Source organism: Neofelis nebulosa, chromosome 12, assembly GCF_028018385.1.
Source record: "Neofelis nebulosa isolate mNeoNeb1 chromosome 12, mNeoNeb1.pri, whole genome shotgun sequence".
In the NCBI taxonomy this organism is placed as follows: Eukaryota; Metazoa; Chordata; class Mammalia; order Carnivora; family Felidae; genus Neofelis; species Neofelis nebulosa.
Window position 1 is genome coordinate 34,161,208 of NC_080793.1, and position 21,158 is coordinate 34,182,365.

General features: G+C 47.4%; 1 protein-coding gene across 7 annotated transcripts in view; it reads left to right on the forward strand.

The window, feature by feature from the left end:
• TBC1D2 (TBC1 domain family member 2) overlaps positions 1–21,158 on the forward strand; it is a 55,749-nt gene that overhangs the window by 22,877 nt on the left and 11,714 nt on the right. For 6 of the 7 annotated variants that reach the window (XR_009251571.1, XM_058694799.1, XM_058694798.1 and 3 more), the window contains 3 exons: positions 2,075–2,265; positions 10,251–10,643; positions 18,004–18,114. Coding sequence is in view for 6 of the 7 variants with exons in the window: in XM_058694799.1 (XP_058550782.1) it covers positions 2,075–2,265; positions 10,251–10,643; positions 18,004–18,114 (695 nt within the window). In the remaining variant the exon portion in view is untranslated. Of the gene's footprint in view, positions 1–2,074; positions 2,266–10,250; positions 10,644–14,329; positions 14,445–18,003; positions 18,115–21,158 lie in introns of those variants that run through there. The other variant, XM_058694802.1, reaches the window with a different exon arrangement.

Below are 21,158 nucleotides of genomic sequence, written 5' to 3' on the forward strand. Positions count from 1 at the left end.
AAACATTGGGAATGCAAGCTGGTGCAGCCACTCTGGAAAACAGTATGGAGGTTCCTCAAAAAACTAAAAATAGAACTACCCTACGACCCAGCAATGGCACTACTAGGCATTTATCCAAGGGATACAGGTGTGCTGTTTTGAAGGGACACATGCACCCCCATGTTTATAGCACCACTGTCAACAATAGCCAAAGTATGGAAAGAGCCCAAATGTCCATCGATGGATGAATGGGCAAAGAAGATGTGGTATATATATATACAATGGAGTATTACTCGGCAATCAAAACAAATGAAATCTTGCCATTTGTAACTCCGTGAATGGAACTGGAGGGTATTATGCTAAGCAAAATTAGTCAGAGATAGACAAAAATCATATGACTTCACTCATATGAGAACTTTAAGAGACAAAACAGATGAACATAAGGAAGGGAAACAAAAATAATATAAAAACAGGGAGGGGGACAAAACAAGAGACTCATAAATATGGAGAACAAACTGAGGGTTACTGGAGGGGTTGTGGGAGGGGGGATGGCTAAGGGGCACTAAGGGATCTACTCCTGAAATCATTGTTGCACTATATGCTAACTAATTTGGATGTAAATTAAAAAAAAAAAAAAAAAGTAGAAACAACAAAAAAAAGAAAGTAACTGAAGACCCCAAAGAGCTTTTGTTAATGTGGGTTATATCTACTATTATTCACTGTACTAGAAATTACAACTGAGAAAATATTAAGTATTTATATGTCAATTCATTTAAAGATAATGGACTTATATAATAAATAATAAGTGAACATAATAAATAAATAAATAAATAAATAAATAAATAAATAAATAAAACACTGAAAATGAAAAATGTCCCTGGATGCAGGCTGATGGCAGATCCTTTACTAAAGGATAAGTAAGACAGAACAAGGCAGCATAGGTGACTGACTCTGATGTTGGATTTGAATGAAGAATAAAATAAGATAAAAATCAAATGAAATAAGAAATTCAGCAATGGTTGGCAAATGTTTTCTACAAAGGGCCAGAGAGTATATGTTGGAGGCGTTGTGGGACATACGGTCTCCGTTGCCACACTCAACTCTGCCCTTATGGAGCGAAAGCAGCACAGACAATGCACAAACAAATGAGTGTGGTCGTGTTCCAATAAAACTTTATTTACAGAAGCAGGCTGTGGGCTAGATTTGGCCTGTAGACTGGATTTGGCCCATGAGCCAGTGTTTGCTAATCCTGGCTGTAGAGGAAATAAAAGAACTGTGCAGCCTTGGGACGATCAACTATGGGAAATATGTGTCCTAACTTAGCTTGTAATAAGAATCAAACAAGAGGGGCGCGTGGGTGGCTCGGTCGGTTGAGCGTCTGACTCTTGATTTTGGCTCAGGTCATGATTCCAGGGTCGTGGGACCAAGCCCTGTGTCCGGCTCCACACTGAGTGTGGAGCCTGCTTAAGATTCTCTCTTTCTCTCCCTCTGCCTCTCCCCTGCTCATTGCTCACTTGCTCTCTCTCTCTCTCTCTCTCTCTCTCTCAAATAATTAATTAATTAAAAGGAGTCAAACAAGAGTTTGAGTTACTCTCTGGGGCAAGAATGCAGAGTACAGATACTCTATACATACTCCTATCTTGAACAGTTGTGTGTACTTTGGAACTTGCCCACAGGGTAGAGGTGGGATCCTGAGATAAGAAGCAAGACATTCTGCCAGGGCTTGTGCCTGAGGAGATGGCCGCCTGCACCAGCGGTGTCCTAGGAGATCACCCATGCAGGCGGGGATCCAAGAGCACAAGACAGGCACACTTTAGAGGATGGGCTGAAGGACCAGCCAGTACAGTGTAAATAATGTTTTTAGAGTCTGATGGTTCTCAAAGTGTGAGCCCTGGGCAAGTTGCATCGGCAACACCTAGGAATGTCTTAGAAATGCAAATTATCAAGCCCTGCCCCAGGCCTGTTGATGAAAAGTCTGGGAGTAGGGTCCCACAGTCTGTGTTTTAGCAAGCCCTCCAGGTGCTTCTGCAGCAAGCTGAAGTTTGAGAACCACTGAGGCCACTGATCATAACCTCTGTGTTCCTCCTTTTGAAAGATCCAGCGGATTCTCCAAAGCCTACGCCCAAGTCTTCTCTGACCGCCAATCTCCTTCAGAAAGCCAAGCGCCAGAACAACACCTTCCCACTCTTTGCCGAAGGACTCACACGGAACCGAACTGCCCAGGAAAAAGTGTTGGCCTTGGAGCAGCAGGTTCTCATGCTCACCAAGGAGTTAAAGTCTCAGAAGGTGAGCTCTGTCCCCAAAGAGGCCCCAGGCTCCAGTGGACCCCTCTGGGCCTGGAGCCTTTGAACTAGACCCGGCACGTCAGCCCAGCCGGGCATATGGCAGTCTGTGGTCCTTACCAGCCAAACTGCTGGTGGTTGAAAATGCTGTGCTGTTAATTACTAAGGGACATGTGGACACTCAGACTGGGTGTCGAAAGACCCTCAAGGGCAGGTCTCTGGAACTTACTTTGTAATTGCTCTTGGACTCCTCCTGGAGGACTGTGCATGGCCCGTCCCCATACTGAAGGGGGATAGCATTCAGAGGAGGGGGGTCTGGATGCAAGGTCCTGGGAGGGGCTGCTGAAGGAACCGGCAGCTGGTAACGGTGCAGCTCCCTGAAGGACTGTCAGAGGACAGAGACAGCAGGCAGGTCTGTGTGGCTCTAGGGCTCAAGCAGGCCCGAAAGAGGACAGTGATGAGGAAGACTTAGGCTTAATAGAGAAATTAATTATAGCAGTTAAGAAAAGAAAGAGTCACATGGTCATTGTAGAACACAGATCGCACACATACCCAGACATTCAAATCATCCCCAAATCCTACAACCCAGAGACTAAGTCGTGTTCACATTCTGGGGGTGACTCTGTGAAGTAGTGAGAGTCCCAAGGCAGGGGGTGAGAGGGACTGCAACACTGGGCTCTTTTTGGCACAATAAAAGTGGTTAAGTTAGTGCAGTCGTTACTGAAAACCTCAAGGGTGGTGCCTGGTGATGCCTCACTGGGCCCCACTGAGAACCCACACTTCTCTTCCTCCGAGAAGAAGGCCTAAGTTTTCATGTTTGTGCTTTGGCTGCCCTGAGTCTTTTTCTGCTTTGTCTCCCGGCTCTTGCTTCTGGGGAAGAGGGGGGTACACTGTATTTACCTCTGAATAGTCTCCTTTCACATGTCTTCTCCTTTCTGCTGCTCTGTGTTTGGAGAAGACAGCCTAGAAAAATGCTCTCCCTGCCTAATTTTGCCCCTCCTCTGCCCTTTCTTGCCCTAAGCTGATACCAACGCAAGTAGCAGAGGCTTCACTCCTGGCAGATCAGTGGATACATTTAATGAAGCATGCCTTGACTGAAGGTCTCAAGGGAGGAAGCTCATCCGTTTACATGTTCTCAATCCATTTGTTTTTGTGTCAAGTCCTTATTGAGGACCTGTGGCGTGCACGCGGTATTCTAGGTGCTGGGGACGGTGAGAAGAGACGCAGGCCCCTCCCCTGCAGGGCTTACATTTTGTGGCAGAGACAGGTGGTAAGCCCGCGAACACCCACATACATCATCATGGCGTGTGAAGTCCCCTCTGCTGTCACTTAGCAGCCCAGCTCTCTTCTCCTCCCATCGTCCCCCGTTCCCGTTGCGGGGCGGCCAGTGGTCCTGAGAGCTAAGAGAGCATGCAGCTGGGTGGGAGCAGCTGCCTGATCCCTGGACCAGTACAGCATAAGTTCCAGGCTGAACCTGGCCAGGAAAAGAAATCTGGATGTGACCTCTGCCTCTCCCTTCATCACACCTTCCCCTTCTTTCTAGGAAATATGGGCAGCCTCCTGTGGCTTGGCCTTTGCTTTGAAGGTGTCGGGAATCATTGAATGAAGAAGAGAGGCCCAGGAGACCTAGATTTCAGTGAGGTTTGCCCCCAGCATCTGTGCTACCCTGGAGAATGTGGCATTTTTCAGTAAATGAAGTTAAGCTCTTGGAGATCAGTAAGGCCCACCCAGGCTGCTGACAGCTCCCCTGCCATCAGAGTGAAAATGGCAGGAGGAAGTTGTTCAAGCATTAAAGGACCTGGACTTTATATCTTTTTTTAAATATTTATTTATTTTTGAGAGGGAGAGACAGAGTGCGAGCAGGGCAGGGGCAGAGAGAGGAAGACACAGGATCCAAAGCAGGCTGCAGACTCTGAGCTGTCAGCACAGAGCCTAATGCGGGGCTCTAACTCACAAACTGCGAGATCATGACCTGAGACCAAGTTGGACGCTCAACCCACTGAGCCACCCAGCCACCCCCAAGAGCCTGGACTTTCTTACTGTTCACTTTCCTGGCCTGGGACAGACAATCAGAAGGGGAGAGTCTTGCAGTTTCACTTTTGACTCATGGGATGAGTGGTTTCTGTGTTCTCCTGCCCATCTCCCAAACGTGGGAGACTGAGCACAGAAGGTATAGGCCGCAGTTCTGGCCGAAGAAGTTTCTTAACGTTGCATAGCCTCAGCTTCCTCCTCTGTACGTGTACAGCTGGGCTTACTGGAGAAGCCTGTGTCCGGATTTGTAAAGCCCGGTGTCTGGCAGCCAGCAGCCGCCCAGCAGATGCAGGCTTTGTTGGTTTGGGCTGTTACTGCAGTATTCCCTGCCCTCCTTATTGATTCCTAGTGGCCTTACAAGAAGTGACACGTTCCTCTGAGGGGCTCTGGGAAGACAGACAGGCACCCGTGAGGACCTCCAAGAAGTGAGTGGCCTAGCAGTGATAGGCAAGGGTCAAGTCTTAACCCCACATCAGGCGGGGGGAGCCCTAGCTTTACCGACTCAGGTTTTTAACTCCAGCCCAGATACCAAAACCAAAGAGGGGAAGGAGAAAAGATCAATTCTTGGCCCAGAGGTAGGATAGAGGAGGCCTGCAAAACCTTGGGGTGCCCAGCAGTGCCCCGGACACGCAGAAATGCCAATCAGAGGGCACTGTCCATCTGAGACTCTCTGAGCCCAGTTCTTCAGCTGGGGAAGCAATCCCTTGGATGTCCTGGGCTCACATCTGCAAGATGCTATCCTGTGTCTCTTCTTGGGAGGTACTCTCTTTCTGCCTGAGGGTGCAGGAGGATGTGGGAACTGGAAGGGGGAAGTGGGTCTTGTCCTGGCTCAGCCACCCAGGTGGCCATTGCCAATAGCAATTGTGATTCTTTAAGAATTTGTATCTCAAAGTCTGTTGGACGCCGTGGAGGACACAGAGGTACACTGGCTCCCTGCCCTTGGGTAAGGAAGAGCAGATAAGAGCACGCATGACTGGTGTTAAGTGTGGCCGCAGCTCTGTGCTGGGGCTTTCCATGCATTATCTCTAATACTACAGTTATTAGCCCCCTTTTCCCGAAGAGGAAACTGAGGTTCTGAGAGGTTCTGAATGCCCAGGGTCTCTCAGCGGCCAAGATAGGTTTCACACTCCGGTCTGTCTGCTTCTAGAGATTTTTCCCTTTTTACCATGCCATGCTTAAGGATCTCAGAGAAGGTAGGTGACTGGCCTGAGGTCACACAGCTGAAGGAGCCAAGACTGAGACCCTGGCCTCCTTCCCCCGATCCAGGACTCATCCCAGCCCAACCACCTCCTCCATGTTCTCCAGGTATAGCCCAGCATGAGAGCACCGTAACTGCTCTTGAGAAAATATGAACACAGTCCTTGTATCTGGTGTCATATTAAACTATAGGGCCACTCCAGTACCTGTTGAGCTATTATCTGTCCCAGGCCCTTGTAGCTGGCCCCACAAGAGATTTGGACTCTGGGAGATAGCACCAGATGGCTGGTTGGCCGGGTGGCTCTCAGAGTTCACAAAACTGCACCCAGCCTGAAGGCTGTCTGCTCTGGCAGAGGGAAGCCCATTGTTTGTAGTGATGTTGGCCATCTGTCGACTGCTGGGAATGATGAACCCCTCCCAGGCCCTACCTGGGGTCAACTTAGCTCCCTCAGGGTAATTTGTTTAGAAAACTTGTTGGGGGCAAAGTACAACCATGTACTTCCCTAGAACCCCAGCCAGAAACCTCAGTGTACACTCCCCTTATACAGAGTACAGAGTTCAAAGATTTCAGCATAGAGGGAGGGTCGAGAGGGACCCTGGCTGTAGCTTCCGCTTGGGGAGAGACACTTGCCACCCTTTTTCTCTCCTCCTTTCAGTGGCTCTCCGAGGTGTAGGGATCATGATCTCCACTTTACATATGACAAAGCCAAAGTTCATTTTTCTGAAACACCCTCATTAGATACCCCTCCATGGACCTGGAATAGAGCCAAGGCCTCTGTGACTCCAGTGCTCCTTCATCTGCACCCTGCTAGCGCCCAGCCTCTTAAGGGTCAGTGGCTGGAGTGCCAGACTCTCAGTCCAGTGCTCTTTCCCCAGCAATGTTGGGCCCATCCACCTTGATTTTAGCGAGTGATGAAAGTATCAGCTCATTATTTAATAAGGTAAAGGATTACTTTTTTAAAAGATGATTTGTTGGATTTTAAAAACTTAAACAATCAACTCTCCTACAATTAAAAAAAATTTTTTTTAATAGAATGACAACTTGCAGCCAGTTATCAAAGTCTGAAATGGACCAAACATTGATTTGATTAAGAAATATTAAAAGCAGGGCGGGGCACCTGGGTGGCTCAGTCAGTTGAGCCTCTGACTCTGGCTTAGGTCATGATCTCATGGTTCGTGAGTTTGAGCCCCGCATCGGGTTCTGTGCCGACGGCTTGGAGCCTGAAGCCTGCTTCGTATTCTGTGTCTCTGTCTCTCTCTGCCCCTTCCCTGCTCATGCGCGCTCGCTCTCTCTCTCTCTCTCTCTCTCTCAAAAGTAAATAAACATTAAAAAAAAAATAGGGCGCCTGGGTGGCTCAGTCAATTGAGTGTGTCCGACTTCAGCTCAGGTCATGATCTCACAGTCTGAGAGTTCGAGCCTCGCATCGGGCTCTGTGCTGACAGCTCAGAGCCTGGCACCTGCTTTGGATTCTGTGTCTCACTCTCTCTGCCCCTCCCTGCTCTCGCTCTCTCTCTCTCTCAAATAAACATTAATTTTTTTTTTTTTTTTTTTTTTTTAAGTAGCAGAGTGCCTGGGTGGCTCAGTCGGTTAAGCATCCGACTCTTGATTTCAGCTCAGGTCATAATCTCACGGTTGGTGAGTTTGAGCCCTACATTGGGCTCTGCACTGACAGTGCAGAGCCTGCCTGGGATTCTCTTTCTCTCCCTCTCTCTCTGCCCCTCCCCTCCACGCTCTCTGTCTCTCTCTGAAAAAATAAACTACGTATGTATATTAAAAGTGCCATTTGATCAGCTCTTCTATTTCTAAGAATTGGTTCTAAAGCACTGCTTATAATTGTGGGAATTGGAAACAACCTGGATGTCCCTCCTTGCGGGTGGGATAAGGGAATTGTGTGTCCATACAAGGAGTACCCTTGCACTGTTGCAAGTGATGGTGTTGCTCCATACTGACAGCTTGGAGAGGTGCTGTAGCGTATCATAAGGCCCAGAGAAGCTTCAGAAGAAGATGTATCACAAGCTTCCGTTTTTGTTTTTAATATTTCTGTGTAGTATGTATGTACATTTTTGTGACATAATGGCCCCAGGTTCGTCCATGAGGTAGCCTATAACAGGATTTCCTCCCTTATTTCAGGCAGAGTTTATTCTATCATACGTATATGCAACATTTTGTTTACCTGCTCACCGTCAGTGGGCATATGGGTTATTCTCAATCTCTTGGGTGCTGGGGGAATAATGCTGCTACGAACATGGGCTATTTCTATTTTTAAGGAAATTGGAAGAAGTGTTTCAGTGCAAAATCTATTAACTACCCATCATGGAGAAGTGGAAGACCCTAGATTAGGAGTTGGGGGTCCTCACTTATGGTGTGTTTTCCCACCTGTGGGGATCCACCAAGTCCCTTTAGTCCTCTTCCTTCTCCTTTCTTGGTCTTTAGTGCCCTCAAATGACAGCAAGGCGACCTGACCAGGTGGTCTCCCCCAGGCCTGCCAGCCTCCAAGTTTTCTGAATCCGAGGTCCATTCACACTCCTCATCTTGTGCTTCCTGCTCCCACTCTGTCCCTTCCCTGGTTCCTTTCTCCCTGTCTCATTCTGTTGTGGGGATTCTGGGGTGGGCGAAGGGCCTCCTGGGCTGGAGGTAGGAATGGGGAGCACCTGGATATAATGAAATGGGCTTCAGAGTTGACTCTCCCAAAGTTGGCAGAAGGATACCTGCCTGATTCTGAGCCTCAGACAAGTCTGAACAGTGGTCTGCTGGTTATTTCACCCGGCAGTTCCCAGGGTAATCTCCACATCTCAGCCGAACCAGAAAATGGTTTCAGCTTCTCAGTTATCCTGGAACCACAGGAATGGTGAGCTCTCTCCGCAGAGCCTGAGAAGCTAATTCATTCCAAACATTCCGATTTGGTTTGCAACCACCTCCCCACCCACCTTCCAGCCACGCCCAACGATGCCCACAACCCCACATGGGCTCTTTCCTTCCTGTGGGCCTTTGCTTGAGCTGTTGACTCAGCAAGTGTGGAAAGCCCTTCCGACCCTCATCTCCTACTTGCTGCTTGGCCGTCTCTGGCCCTTCTTATTTTTCACGAGTGAGTTCAAACTGTTCTGCCTTTCTATAGAATATACTGGTCTTCCCCCACCTCCACCCCAGGCAAAAGTCCTTGCTGTCTGCTCTGTGTCCCCACAAACACCCTTGCTTCCCTCTTGTAGTAAATCACTGCATTACAGTGTTTCACCTTCACTCCCACCAGCCTTGGTGGTTCTTGACCAATCCCCATCTAAGCCCCAGCACCCACCCCAGGGCCTGGCACTGAGTAGGGCTTCATAAAGTTTGGATGGAGGGAGGGAAGGGAGAGAACCAGAAGAGAGACAGTCCACGGTTCCGAGGTTTCAGAAGATGCGTGCTAATTTGATCTTGCCATTAATTTCTCATATGAAGCCATGGTTTGGTGCAGTTCTCTTCCAAAATGGAATTGTTCTCAGCAGTAATCCTATCCAGCTGATTCATCTAGTTAAATACTTTGGCATGGATACAGGTAACTGGTCTCTAGAAACCATGTTTTTCCAGATGAGACTGGCATGGAGCATAGCAACGGCCCCAAACCCCTCCCCTGCCTACCAGGCTCTGAGGTTCACATGGGACTGGCCACTGGGCCTCCTGGCTTCTGATATTCTGACCCTGGTCTTAAATGAATCCATATCCTTGCTTTGGGGTAGCACAGGTCCTGGGGAGATTGGGGGTTTGAAGATGTGGGGAGCCAAGCAGACCTTGAGTTTCATTCTGAGTCCAGTGCCCCTTCACGGGATAAATAGAGGTCTTTGCTTCTGAGCTCTCTCAGGCTTTCTTGCACCAGCCCTCCAGGCATTGCTTGGTGGCCTAAGAGGCCGGGCACAGTGGACTGAATGAGGCTCTCTGTGTTGTTTAGTGTGAGGATTGCCCATGTGTTTCCTCCCCAGTGCTTTCCCAGCTCCATTGGTAGTGACTACTGTTTGCTGTATTCAGGATTCTGAGGCCTCAGTGAGGCTTAGCAGGAAGGAATAGGGAGCTTAATTAGTAAGGTCTGCCTGGGAGCGAGAGAGAGAAGTGCTGGCCTGTCACTTTGCTGCCGCCCCTGCCTTCATTACTGACCAAGTGCAGACTTAGGATTTGGGATGAAACTGCACCCTACTCTGCAGGGCATCAGTTTTCTCACTTCTGAAATGGACATGGATTAATTAGTCAGGGCACAGGCTCGGCTGCTGTAACAGAGAAGCCTCAGACCACTATCGCCTAAAACAGTTTGGAAGTTTATTTCTCTCCTATCTTCTCACAGAAGAATCCAGAGAGGTAAGTGAGCAGTTCTGAGCTGGTAGGGCAACTGCCGTCCTCAACATACACCATCCGCTTATGAGCCCAAGGTGGCTGCTCTAGTTCTTGCCATTTCCCAGCCAGAAGAAAGGGCACCCAGACCAGGGGAGCACATGGGTAGTGGTTTCAAAGGCAGGACCCACAAGCCACCCACCTAATTTCTCAAATCGCGCTTAAGCGGAACAGATGCTAGGCTACACTTAGCCATAAGCCTGGCTACGAACTAGCCGTTAGCTGGGGAACCATGTGTCTGGGTAAAACTTTCTTGGACAGAAAAAGAGAAAATGAGGTGGCCGAGAGGATGATGCTAGCCACCGCCCAGGGCTGTTAGGAGAACCGGGAGTAGCCAGTGCCGAGTCTCTGGCGCCTCACGGGCCTTCCCCGAGTTCACAGAGCGCTTCCCTTCCCCCGCCCAGGAGCTGGTGAGGATCCTGCACAAGGCGCTAGAGGCTGCCCAGCAGGAGAAGAGGGCGTCCAGCGCGTACCTGGCGGCCGAGGACAAGGACCGGCTGGAGCTGGTGCGGCACCAAGTGCGGCAGATCGCAGAGCTGGGCAGGCGGCTGGAGGCCCTGGAGCGGGAGCGGGAGAGCCTGGCACAGACAGCAAGCCTGCAGGAACAGCAGGTGCGGGAGCTGCAGCAGCACGTGCAGCTGCTCATGGACAAGAACCAGGCCAAACAGCAGGTCATCTGCAAGCTCTCTGAGCAGGTCACCCAGACCTTCATGCGCCCGCCTCCCCAGCCCTCTGTGCCCTCAGGGACTGCCGACAGAGACGTCCTGAGCCAGCAGGAGAAGATGGAGCACCTGAAGGTAGGGGCCCCTCCCCCCAGGCCCTGGGCCCTCTGGGAGGGCACTATTCGCAACCCTGAGGGTTTCCTAGATAGAGCAGCCCTCAATACTGGAATATTCGTGTTTGAAATAGATCTTGGTGGAAATATTGCTGTTTCTTTCTTAACCAGAAGGCCCTGTGCAATTTGATCTCTTCCTGATATCCCAGGCTGGAAAGGGAAGGGATCTCGAGATTATCATTAGCAATGGAAGAGCACAAGATGAGGTCAGAACTCCTGAGTGCCACGGCAGCTAAGTGCCACGGTGACGCCCTCAGAAGCCCCCAAGGTGCCTGGCGGCCTCCCCCGGCACACAGTAGGTGTGTGTAATGTGTGGCTGGCTGTGACTTGCTCATAACGATGGCAGTACTCGCTGCTCCTCTGTGAGACTGTCTGTTGTGTGGCGGCCACTATCCCAAGTGCCCTGCTTGCATCACCTCACCTGATGCTCCATCAGCCCTGTGAGGCTGTCACTCTGTGCCCCCCACCGCGTGCACGAAGGCTGAGGCTGACAAGGGGCCCCGTGCTGAGGAGGTGTGAACGTGGAACTCTCTGACTAGTGTCTGTTCTGCCGCCTTCTGGTCTCTTTGGGCCTTTCAGCTACTGCCACCCTCCCTGCCTTCCTTACCCAGGCTTGTGGCTCCCACAGAGACCCACTGCGGCACAGGGAGCAGGAACTTGATTTTAGGTGTGATGCCTGCCGTGGACTGCGGTGTCCTCTCCAGGACACGGTGACAGGACCTGCCAGACCTCCCAGGGGCCTGAGGCTGGGGATCGGCGCTCATAGCCCCCACTGTCCTTAAAGGCAGCTGTATAACCGGGGCCAGTCCTGCCCCAAACCCGCCACACACAGCCACAAGTGTATACATACATATAACTGTGGGAGCTCCTGTGCCATGGGACTGAAGCACTGCTACTGGAAGAGGGGAAACAGAAGGAAAAAAGAAAAATCCAGAAGCTTTTGCAAGACCAGTGGGCAGTGGTACAGTGGTCCCTGCCCCAGCTCTGAAGTCAGGCAAACCTGTGTTTGGATCCAGGCTCTGCCTCTTACTAGCTATGTGACCTTGACCTTGGGTAGGTCCCCTCACCTCCCTAAAAAATGGCCTAACTGTTCTTACTCACATGGTTGATGGCAGGGTAAAGGAAGATAACATGAAACCCAGATTCCCTTCCAGTTTCCTTCAGCATGAACAAACCACATAACCAGTCTCTGAATCTTTTTCCTTTAAGACCAGAGATTCTTTTGAGTTCAGAATGAAAACAAAATCTTTTCAAATGCAGATGGACTTAAGTTGTTAGAATGCTCTCAGGGCTGGGAAATTGCTTCCATCAGATTGCTTCCCTACCCTCTTAGTTTTGTTGATTGTTTCCTTTGCAGTGTAGAAGCTTTTTATTTTGATGAGGTCCCAATAGTTCATTTTCGCTTTTAATTCCCTTGCCTTTGGAGATGTGTCAAGTAAGAAATTGCTGCAGCTGAGGTCAGAGAGGTTTTTTCCTGCTTTCTCCTCTAAGGTTTTGATGGTTTACTGTCTCACATTCAGGTCCTTTATCCATTTTGTTTATTTTTGTGAATGGTGTAAGAAAGTGGTCTAGTTTCATTCTTCTGCATGTTGGTATCCAGTTCTCCCAGCACCATTTGTTAAAGAGATTGTCTTTTTTCCTTTGGATATTCTTTCCTGCTTTGTCAAAGATTAGTTGGCCATACTTTTGTGGGTCCAATTCTGGAGTCTCTATTCTCTTCCATTGGTCGATGTGTCTGTTTTTGTGCCAATACCATGCTGTCTTGATTACAGCTTTGTAGTAGAGGCTGAAGTCTGGGATTGTAAAGGCAACTGACGAAATGGGAAAAGATATTTGCAAATGATATATCAGACAAAGGGCTAGTATCCAAAATCTATAAAGAACTCTCCAAACTCCACACCTAAAAAACAAATAATCCAGTGAAGAAATGGGCAGAAAACATGAATAGACACTTCTCTAAAGAAGACATCCAGATGGCCAACAGGCACATGAAAAGATGCTTAACGTCACTCCTCATCAGGGAAATACAAATCAAAACCACACTGAGATATCACCTCACGCCAGTCAGAGTGGCTAAAATGAACAAATCAGGAGACTATAGATGCTGGAGAGGATGTGGAGAAATGGGAACCCTCTTGCACTGTTGGTGGGAATGCAAACTGGTGCAGCCACCCTGGAAAACAGTGTGGAGGTTCCTCAAAAAATTAAAAATAAATCTACCCTATGACCCAGCAATAGCACTGCTAGGAATTTACCCAAGGGACACAGGAGTGCTGATGCCTAGGGGCACTTGTACCCTAATGTTTATAGCAACACTTTCAACAATACCCAAATTATGTAAAGAGCCTAAATGTCCATCAACTGATGAATGGATAAAGAAATTGTGGTTTATATACACAATGGAATACTACTTGGCAATGAGAAAGAATGAAATATGGCCCTTTGTAGCAACGTGGATGGAACTGGAGAGTGTTCTGCTAAGTGAAATAAGTCAGGCAGAGAAAGACAGATACCATATGTTTTCACTCTTATGTGGATCCTGAGAAATTTAACACAAGACCATGGGGGAGGGAAAGGAAGAAAAAAAAAAAGAGAGGGAGGGAGCCAAACCATAAGAGAGTTAAAAACTGAGAACAAACTGAGGGTTGATGGAGGGTGGGAGGGAGGGGAGGCTGGGTGATGGGCATGGAGGAGGGCACCTGTTGGGATGAACACTGGGTGTTGTATGGAAACCAATTTGACAATAAATTTCATATTAAAAAATAAAGATTGCTTCCCTACCCTCCTCCGCCCTGCTAAGAGTCTTCTCTGTGCCCATCTTGCAAGGATCTACAGTTGAAGACCCTATAAAGCAGCTCTGGGGTCAGAGAAATAGATCCGTTGGGTGCCTCTAGACTGCCCCCGAGAATTGACTGGAAGCGTGGACTCACCTAGGAGACTGAGAATGCCCCTGGATTTGCATGTTCAGGAATTTATCAGTGAGCCCAGATGTGGGGAGATTCACAATCAACCAACTGTACCTTGTAGCTGATCCTCAGAGGCCCAGCATTTGTGCTAGAAAGAATTGCAAGTTCTAGAATTCCTCATTTGTTAGCCTTTAACGTGTCCGATCTAGAAAAAAATAGAACACTCATCAAAAATCCACTGTCTTTCAGTCTGGGGACAGAGCATGTTCACTTGCTTGCCATGTGACATGCAACTTTAACAAACTGCCCCCTTGTTGAAGGTGTCAATTTGAGAACAGAATCATCGACCTCTTGAGTAGCAGAGCTGGGAGACGCAGAGATCTCATTTTCTGGCAGGGACGGCTGACCCCTGGACAGGGGATAGGACCGGCCCAGGGTCACACAGCCCAAGCAGCAGGTTTGGGCTAGACCCCAGGTCTCCCCACACCCAACCCACTGTCTTCGCCACTAGCACAAGGGCTAGTCCATGCAGCATTTCCCAGAGAAAATTCCCAGGCTCCTGATCCCTATGAAGGCAAACAGGCAGACTCTCTTCTTCCTGTCCCCTTTCTCCAGTTGTGTTTTCCTCCTTTGCTTATTGGCGACTGTCGTGTGGCATTCTCTTCTCTGAGCTCTCTCTTTTTCCTCCCTACAGTTCTGAGCCAAGAAGAGCACTCAAGGTAGGGCGACAAGCCGAATGGGAAGGTGCTGCCCAGAGGCCACCCCACTGCCGCTCCAAGGGTGCGCACTCCCACCCTCCCTGACTGGGCTGGAGGCAGGCTGCCCCACGCAACATGTCCAAAGCCTCGGAGAGGCCAGTGAGCATCTTCTGGGCCTGGACCGAGGAGAGAGGGACGGTGCCAGGAGGCAGAAAGGCGGTGGTGCACTTTCACCCAGCAGTAGTTTTCGATTCCTGCTGAACACACCTGGTGAACACACCTGGATTTGGATCCCGCCTCTCTTGTGTTCTAGCCCATGATGAGGAGGACTTACCCTCTCTGTACTGTTTCCTCGTCTGTAAAATGGGAACAGTGGTACTTCAGTACCCATCCCACAGCATTGTGCGGATAAATTACACGCAGTGACGTGTGTGAGGGAAACGGGTCTGGCCATAGCAGGGACTCAGGCAATGACTGGTAGCTCTATTCCTCCCGTGCCTGGAAGCTTGTTGTATTCTCCCAGAAGCTTGTTGTATTCTCCCAGGCATTTGGGAAGAAGGCACAAGAGCAGCGGTGGGAAGCGTCTCAGCAGAACGCAGGAGGAAGGCAGTGGGTGAGAGCCTGGACAGGGAGGTGACGCCTGCTTTGTATTCACGTGGCCCACCATTCTCAGCCTTTGCAGCACTGACTCCCAGCAGTGCCTGAGGCAGCACTGTTACTCTGACTTCCAGATGAGGGGATGAGGCACTTGTGCTGGGGCTCAGCAGTGGAGGCAGGGTTTATATCCAGGCAGCACGGCCCCAGAGTCCACCCCCTGACCACCAGGCAACGCCGGCACTCGGCAACGCCTGCATCTTTGATGTGTTGTGATTAAACTTGAGCCGGAGAGGTCAGACAAGCCGATGCATGCTCAGCCAGACTACTGATCCCAACCCTTGAAGGACGGACTAGAGTTTTGGCGTCCGGGTGGATTGCAGCGGGGACAGAGCATAGGGAATGTCTAGGCAGTAAGTGCAGTGCTTGGACTTGGCTTTCGAATCCGAATCCGACAGCCCTGGGCTCAGTCACACCCTGTCTAGTACAGCTGTGTGACCTCAGGCAACGGGCTTGTCCTTTTCAGAGCCTCTGAGATTTTCAGGACCACTGGAGGGATTGAATGGCATGGTGTGCTCAGTGCGGGGTGGGGGCAGGGGGTGACGATGGTGCAGGGAGCCCACACAGCCTCTGTGTTCCTAAGTCTACCAAATCTCCAGACACCAAAATGGAAGAATATTGCGGGCAGCGAGAGCGGCCCTGGGGAATTCTGATGTTCACAGGAGGTTGGTCCTCATGCTGCAAACATGCAGATTCGCACCAAGCTCACTGCCCCTCCACATAAGGATAAGGAAATGGGGGTTATGGAGAGGAAGCAGGTGGACACTTGTGCAAAACAGCAGCTGGCACCCCCTGAGAAAAGGGAGCCCAGAGTTTGCTGTAGGACAGACACAGCTGGAGTGTAGGAGGAAGTACAGGCTGGGAGTTGGAACTACCTGGGTCCAGGCCAGGCAGAGAGAGCAGAAGCAAACTCAGCCTGAGTACACACAGCCTTGCACCCTGGACACAGTGGGGGGAGGGGGGGGTGCGAAAGCAGGTGTGTCTGGGGTTAGAGACCCCACGGAAAGCCAGAGAGCCCCAGCTGAGTGGTGACAGGCCAAGGGATGCAGTCAGCCTGGGGCTTTGATTTCCAGCTAAGGAGCCCTGGGAGTGTGTGGCCCTCCCACTGTGTCAACCATCTAGGGAGAAGGCAGTAGAACCTGGGTATGAATTGGAGCTTCTGGGCTGGGAAGGATCTTGGCCAGAATGCAGGCCCACCCAGGGAGGGTCAGGATGGCCTGTGAGCTGTGCACAAGTGACACATCCCTGATAATGAGGTGCCAAGGGCATCACAGGCGTGATGCTCTTAATTTCCAGATAAATCAGGGCCTATCCAAAGTCATGCCCGCAATAGTGTCTCTCACATTCACCTACAGCCCAGCACATTGCTAGAGTGGGAGCAAAAGGGGTTGAGTTTCAGCTAGTGAATGTCCTGGAATTGGTAGGTATAGCTGTGAGCGTGTGCTGTCCATTGCTTCTGTAATGTCCATCCCAGCAGAATGAAGGTTGAGAGCCAGTGCTGTGTCTGCTCCTTTCTGAGGCTCAGACTCCTGCTTGAACCTCCCCAGCGTTTGGCTAGCTTCTCCTCGAATGCCGCAGCAGCATGATCATATTCTGTCACTGGACAGCTTGCAAAAGGAAAACTCTAGGCTCAGAGATGTGCATCACAGCATTATTCATAATCAAAAACAAACCAAAAACACTCAGGACTCAAATAAAAAGTAACAGAGGGATTATAACTATGTTATAATAAATTCACCCAACAGAATAGTCATCAGACATTAAGAATGATCATTGGGAAGTTTATGTAGCAACATAGAAAAGTACAGTTGACCCTTGAACAACACGAATTTGAATTGCATGGGTCCACTTACAAGCAGATTTTTTCTGATAAATACAGTATAGTAATGTAAATGTATTTTCTCTAGCTTACTTTATTGTAAGAATACGGTATATAATACACATGGCATATGAAATAGGTGCTCTTTATGTTATCAGTAAGACTTTGGTCAACAGCAGGTTATTAGCAGTTAAATTTGGAGGGAGTCAAAAGTTATACACAGATTTTTAACTATGCAGGGGGGTTGGTGCCCAAACCCCAGTGTTGTTGAAGGGTCAACTGCATATTTACAAAGTGACTTAAATAAAAATTTTCCACCCAAAATTGTTCAGTATGATTGCAAATATATAACAACAACATATGTTTTTTTGGGTTTTTTTTTTTGGTTTTTTTTTTTCAACGTTTTTTATTTATTTTTGGGACAGAGAGAGACAGAGCATGAACGGGGGAGGGGCAGAGAGAGAGGGAGACACAGAATCGGAAACAGGCTCCAGGCTCCGAGCCATCAGCCCAGAGCCTGACGCGGGGCTCGAACTCACAGACCGCAAGATCGTGACCTGGCTGAAGTCGGACGCTTAACCGACTGCGCCACCCAGGCGCCCCAACATATGTTTATTTTTAAAACAAACACTACTTGGATGTTTGTTTTGGTCTCTGTACTTTTTTTTTTTTAATTTTTTTAATCTTTATTTTTGAGAGAGAGAGAGAGAGAGACAAAGTGCGAGCGGGGGAGGAACAGAGAGAGGGAGACACAGAATCCAAAGCAGGCTCCAGGCTCTGAGCTGTCAGCACAGAGCCTGATGCAGGGCTCGAACCCACTAACCGTGAGATCATGACCTGAGCTGAAGTCGGGTGCTTAACTGACTGAGCCACCCAGGCGCCCCTGGTCTCTGTACTTAATGTTATGAGACGTGTTACCTCACATAGTCTCCCAGCTGCCTAGTGGAATAGTTAGTATTTGCCCCTTTTACAGATGACAAAACAGAGGGTCACAGTTGTTCAGTGAAGCCTCGCATCCAGGAAGTCAGAGCCAAGACGTGAACTCCAGACTTGATGCTCTCTCTACTGTATCATGTGAGATCAAGACTAGAGAAGGGGACTGTCTGTAATACTACTTCTTGAAGACTTTCTTTTCTGTTGTCATTAGAAATTTCTAAAGGAAGGAAGTGTTGGCACCAACAGCTCATGCGGAGGGTGAGGATCAGGGAGATGGCAATTCATCAGATGTTTTGCTCTCTTCTCCAGGATGACATAGAAGCATATCGGACCCAGAACCGCTTCCTAAACTCCGAGATCCACCAAGTCACAAAGATCTGGAGAAGGGTGGCTGAGAAGGAGAGGGCCCTCCTGATGAAGGTAAGAGGCAGAGTCCGTCTACATGCCCAGTCACCCTTCAGTCCCTTACCTTCTCGGCCCTGTATCGCTCTGTCCTTATCACCTGCCTGCCCTGCCTCTGGACTGTGCCATTTAAAAACTGCCTTTCTGCCTCAGGCATCTGTGCTCTGATTGCTGCTTCTGATCACAGAAGTACAGAGGAAGGGACAGGCGGCCATTTTTGTACCTCCCCTCCGGCTAGAGTAACTGCCAGAGGATTCAAAGGGCTGCCCCCACTTCATTTTTCTCTTTTCCCCTTTTGGGAGCTAGAGCTTGAAGACTAGACATTCAAACACAACTGCATAGATGAGGAAATTAGAAAGTGGCCATGCACACCCAGGGAAAGACTCAGAAAAGAGATGATCTCTCTTGGCCCAGAGACAGCCTATAACAGCCAAAAAACAAAAACAATTTTTTCTTAAATTGGGAGAATCTGATTCCACTACTACCACATTATTAGATTCAGATGTCTAGTTTTCAACATAATAATCACAAGGCGTACAAAGATATATAAAAGTATGGCCCATTCAAAGGAAAAACATAAATTAGTAGAAACTGCCCCTGACAAAGACCTGATGCTAGATAATACTAGACAAAGATTTTAAAACAGTTGTCTTAAAGATGTTCAGAGAACTAAAAGAAGATGTAGAGAGTCAAGAAAGCAATGTATGAAGAAAAAAGAAATATCAATAAAGAGATAGAAAACCTACAAAGAAATCAAGAAGAAATTCTGGAATTGAAAAGAACAATACCCAAAATGAAAAATCCACCAGAGGGATTCAGAGGTAGATTCAAGCAGGCAGAAGGAATCAGTGGACTTGAAAATAGGATAGTGAAAATTATTAAGTCTGAGAAACAGAAAGAAAAAAAGATGGAAGAAAAGTGAACAGAGCCTAAGTGATGTGTGAGACACCATTAAGCAGACCAACATACCCATTATAGTAGGGGAGTCCCAGAAGGAGAAAAGAGAGAGAGAGAGAGGGGCAGAGAGAATATGTGAATAAAGGCTGAAAATTTCCCAAATGTGATGAAAGACATGAATAAAAATGTCCAAGAAGCTCAACAAACATCAAGTAAAATAAATTCAAAGAGATCTACACTGAGACACATTACTATCAATCTTTTGAATGCCAAATACAAAGCGACTGCTTGCAAGCAGAAAGAGAAGCAACTCATCACATACAAGGAATCCTCGAGAAGATTATGAGCAGATTTCTCATCAGAAACCTTGGAGGCCAAAATGCTAAAAACAAAGACAAACAAAAAGCAAAGCAAAAGAATTTGTATCTGGCAAAACCTTCTTCCAAAAATGAGGGAGAAATTAAGAGAAATTCAGAGAAACGAAAGTTGAGAAACTTCATTCCCACTAGATCTGCCCACAAGAAGTGCTTACACAGTCCTGCGGGGTGCAATGGAGGTACACTAGGCAGTAACTCAGAGGTGTTTGAAGGTATACAAATCTCAGTAGAGGTAAATACATGGGCAATTATAAAACCTAGTATTATGGTAAAAATGGTTTATAATTCCACTTTTGTTTTCTATATGATTTAAGAGATTAATACATTTTTTTAATGATTAATCTAAAAGCTAGTATTATTACAACTTTGGTTTATAACTCCACATTTTGTTTTCTACCTAATTTTGCATTTAAAAGAATCATTACGTTATGTTTTGGGGCTCACGATGTATAAAGATGTAATTTTGTGACATCAACAACCAAAAGGGTAGGGATGGAACTATAAAGGAACAGAGTTTCTGCATGTTATTGAAGTTAAGCTGATATAAATTCAAATTAGAATGTTATAACTTTAGAATTTTAAATTAATCCCCATGGTAACCATAAAGAAAGAAGCTATAGAATATACACAAAAGGAAACAGAACAGGAATTTAAACATTTCACCACAAAAAACACAGTAATGCAGGAAACAAGGGACAAAAATGGTATAAGTCAGCAAATAAATAGCAAAAGGACAGACATCCCTTATCAATAATTACTTTAAATGTAAATGGATTAAACTCTCCAATTAAAAGAGTCTGACAAAATGGATAAAAAAAAAAAATGATCCAACTATATGCTGTGTACAGGAGACTCGCTTTATATTCAGAGACACAAATAGATTGAAAATGAAAGGTTGGAAAAAGATATTCCATGAAATAATAACCAACAGAGAGCAGGGTGGCTTTGCTAATATCAGACTGGAGTGACTTTAAAGTTTTTAAAGTTACAAGAGACCAAGAAAGACATTATATGTTAATAAAAGGTTCAAGACAGTGAGAAGATACAGCAATTATAAACATTTATATACTTGATAACAGACCAGCAAACTATAGGAACCAAAAATGACAGAACTGAAGGGAGAAATAGATAATTCTACAATAATAGTTGTAAACTTTAGTACCCCACTCTCAGTAATGGGTAAAATAACCAGACAGATGATAAGTAAGGAACTAGTGGCCTTAAACAACACAATACACCAACTAGATCTAACAGGTATAACACAGAACACTCTACCCAGCGACAACAGCACACGCATTCTCCTCATTTTCCAGGACAAACCATATGTTAGACCACAAATTATATCTCAGTAGATTTAAAGAGACAGGTATCTTCTCCAACTGGAATGGGATGAAGCTAGAAACCAAAAACAGAAGTCAAACTGGAAAATTCACAAACTTGTAGAAATTAAGCAACATACTTTGAAACAATGAATCAAAGAAGAAATTACAAGGAAAATTCGAAAATACTTAAAGGCAAATGAAAAAGAAGACATGTCAAAACTTATGGGACACAGCAAAAGCCATGCTGAGGAAGAAATTTTTTTTTATGTTTATTTTTGACAGCAAGAGAGACAGAGCATGAGCAGGGAGGGGCAGAGAGAGAGTGAGACAGAATCCAAAGCAGACTCCAGGCTCTGAGCTGAGGAGGGAATTTATAGCTATAAACACTTTCTTTAAAAAACAAGAAAGATCTCAAATCAACAGCCTAACTTTACAACTTGAGGAACTAGAAGAACTAAACCCAAGC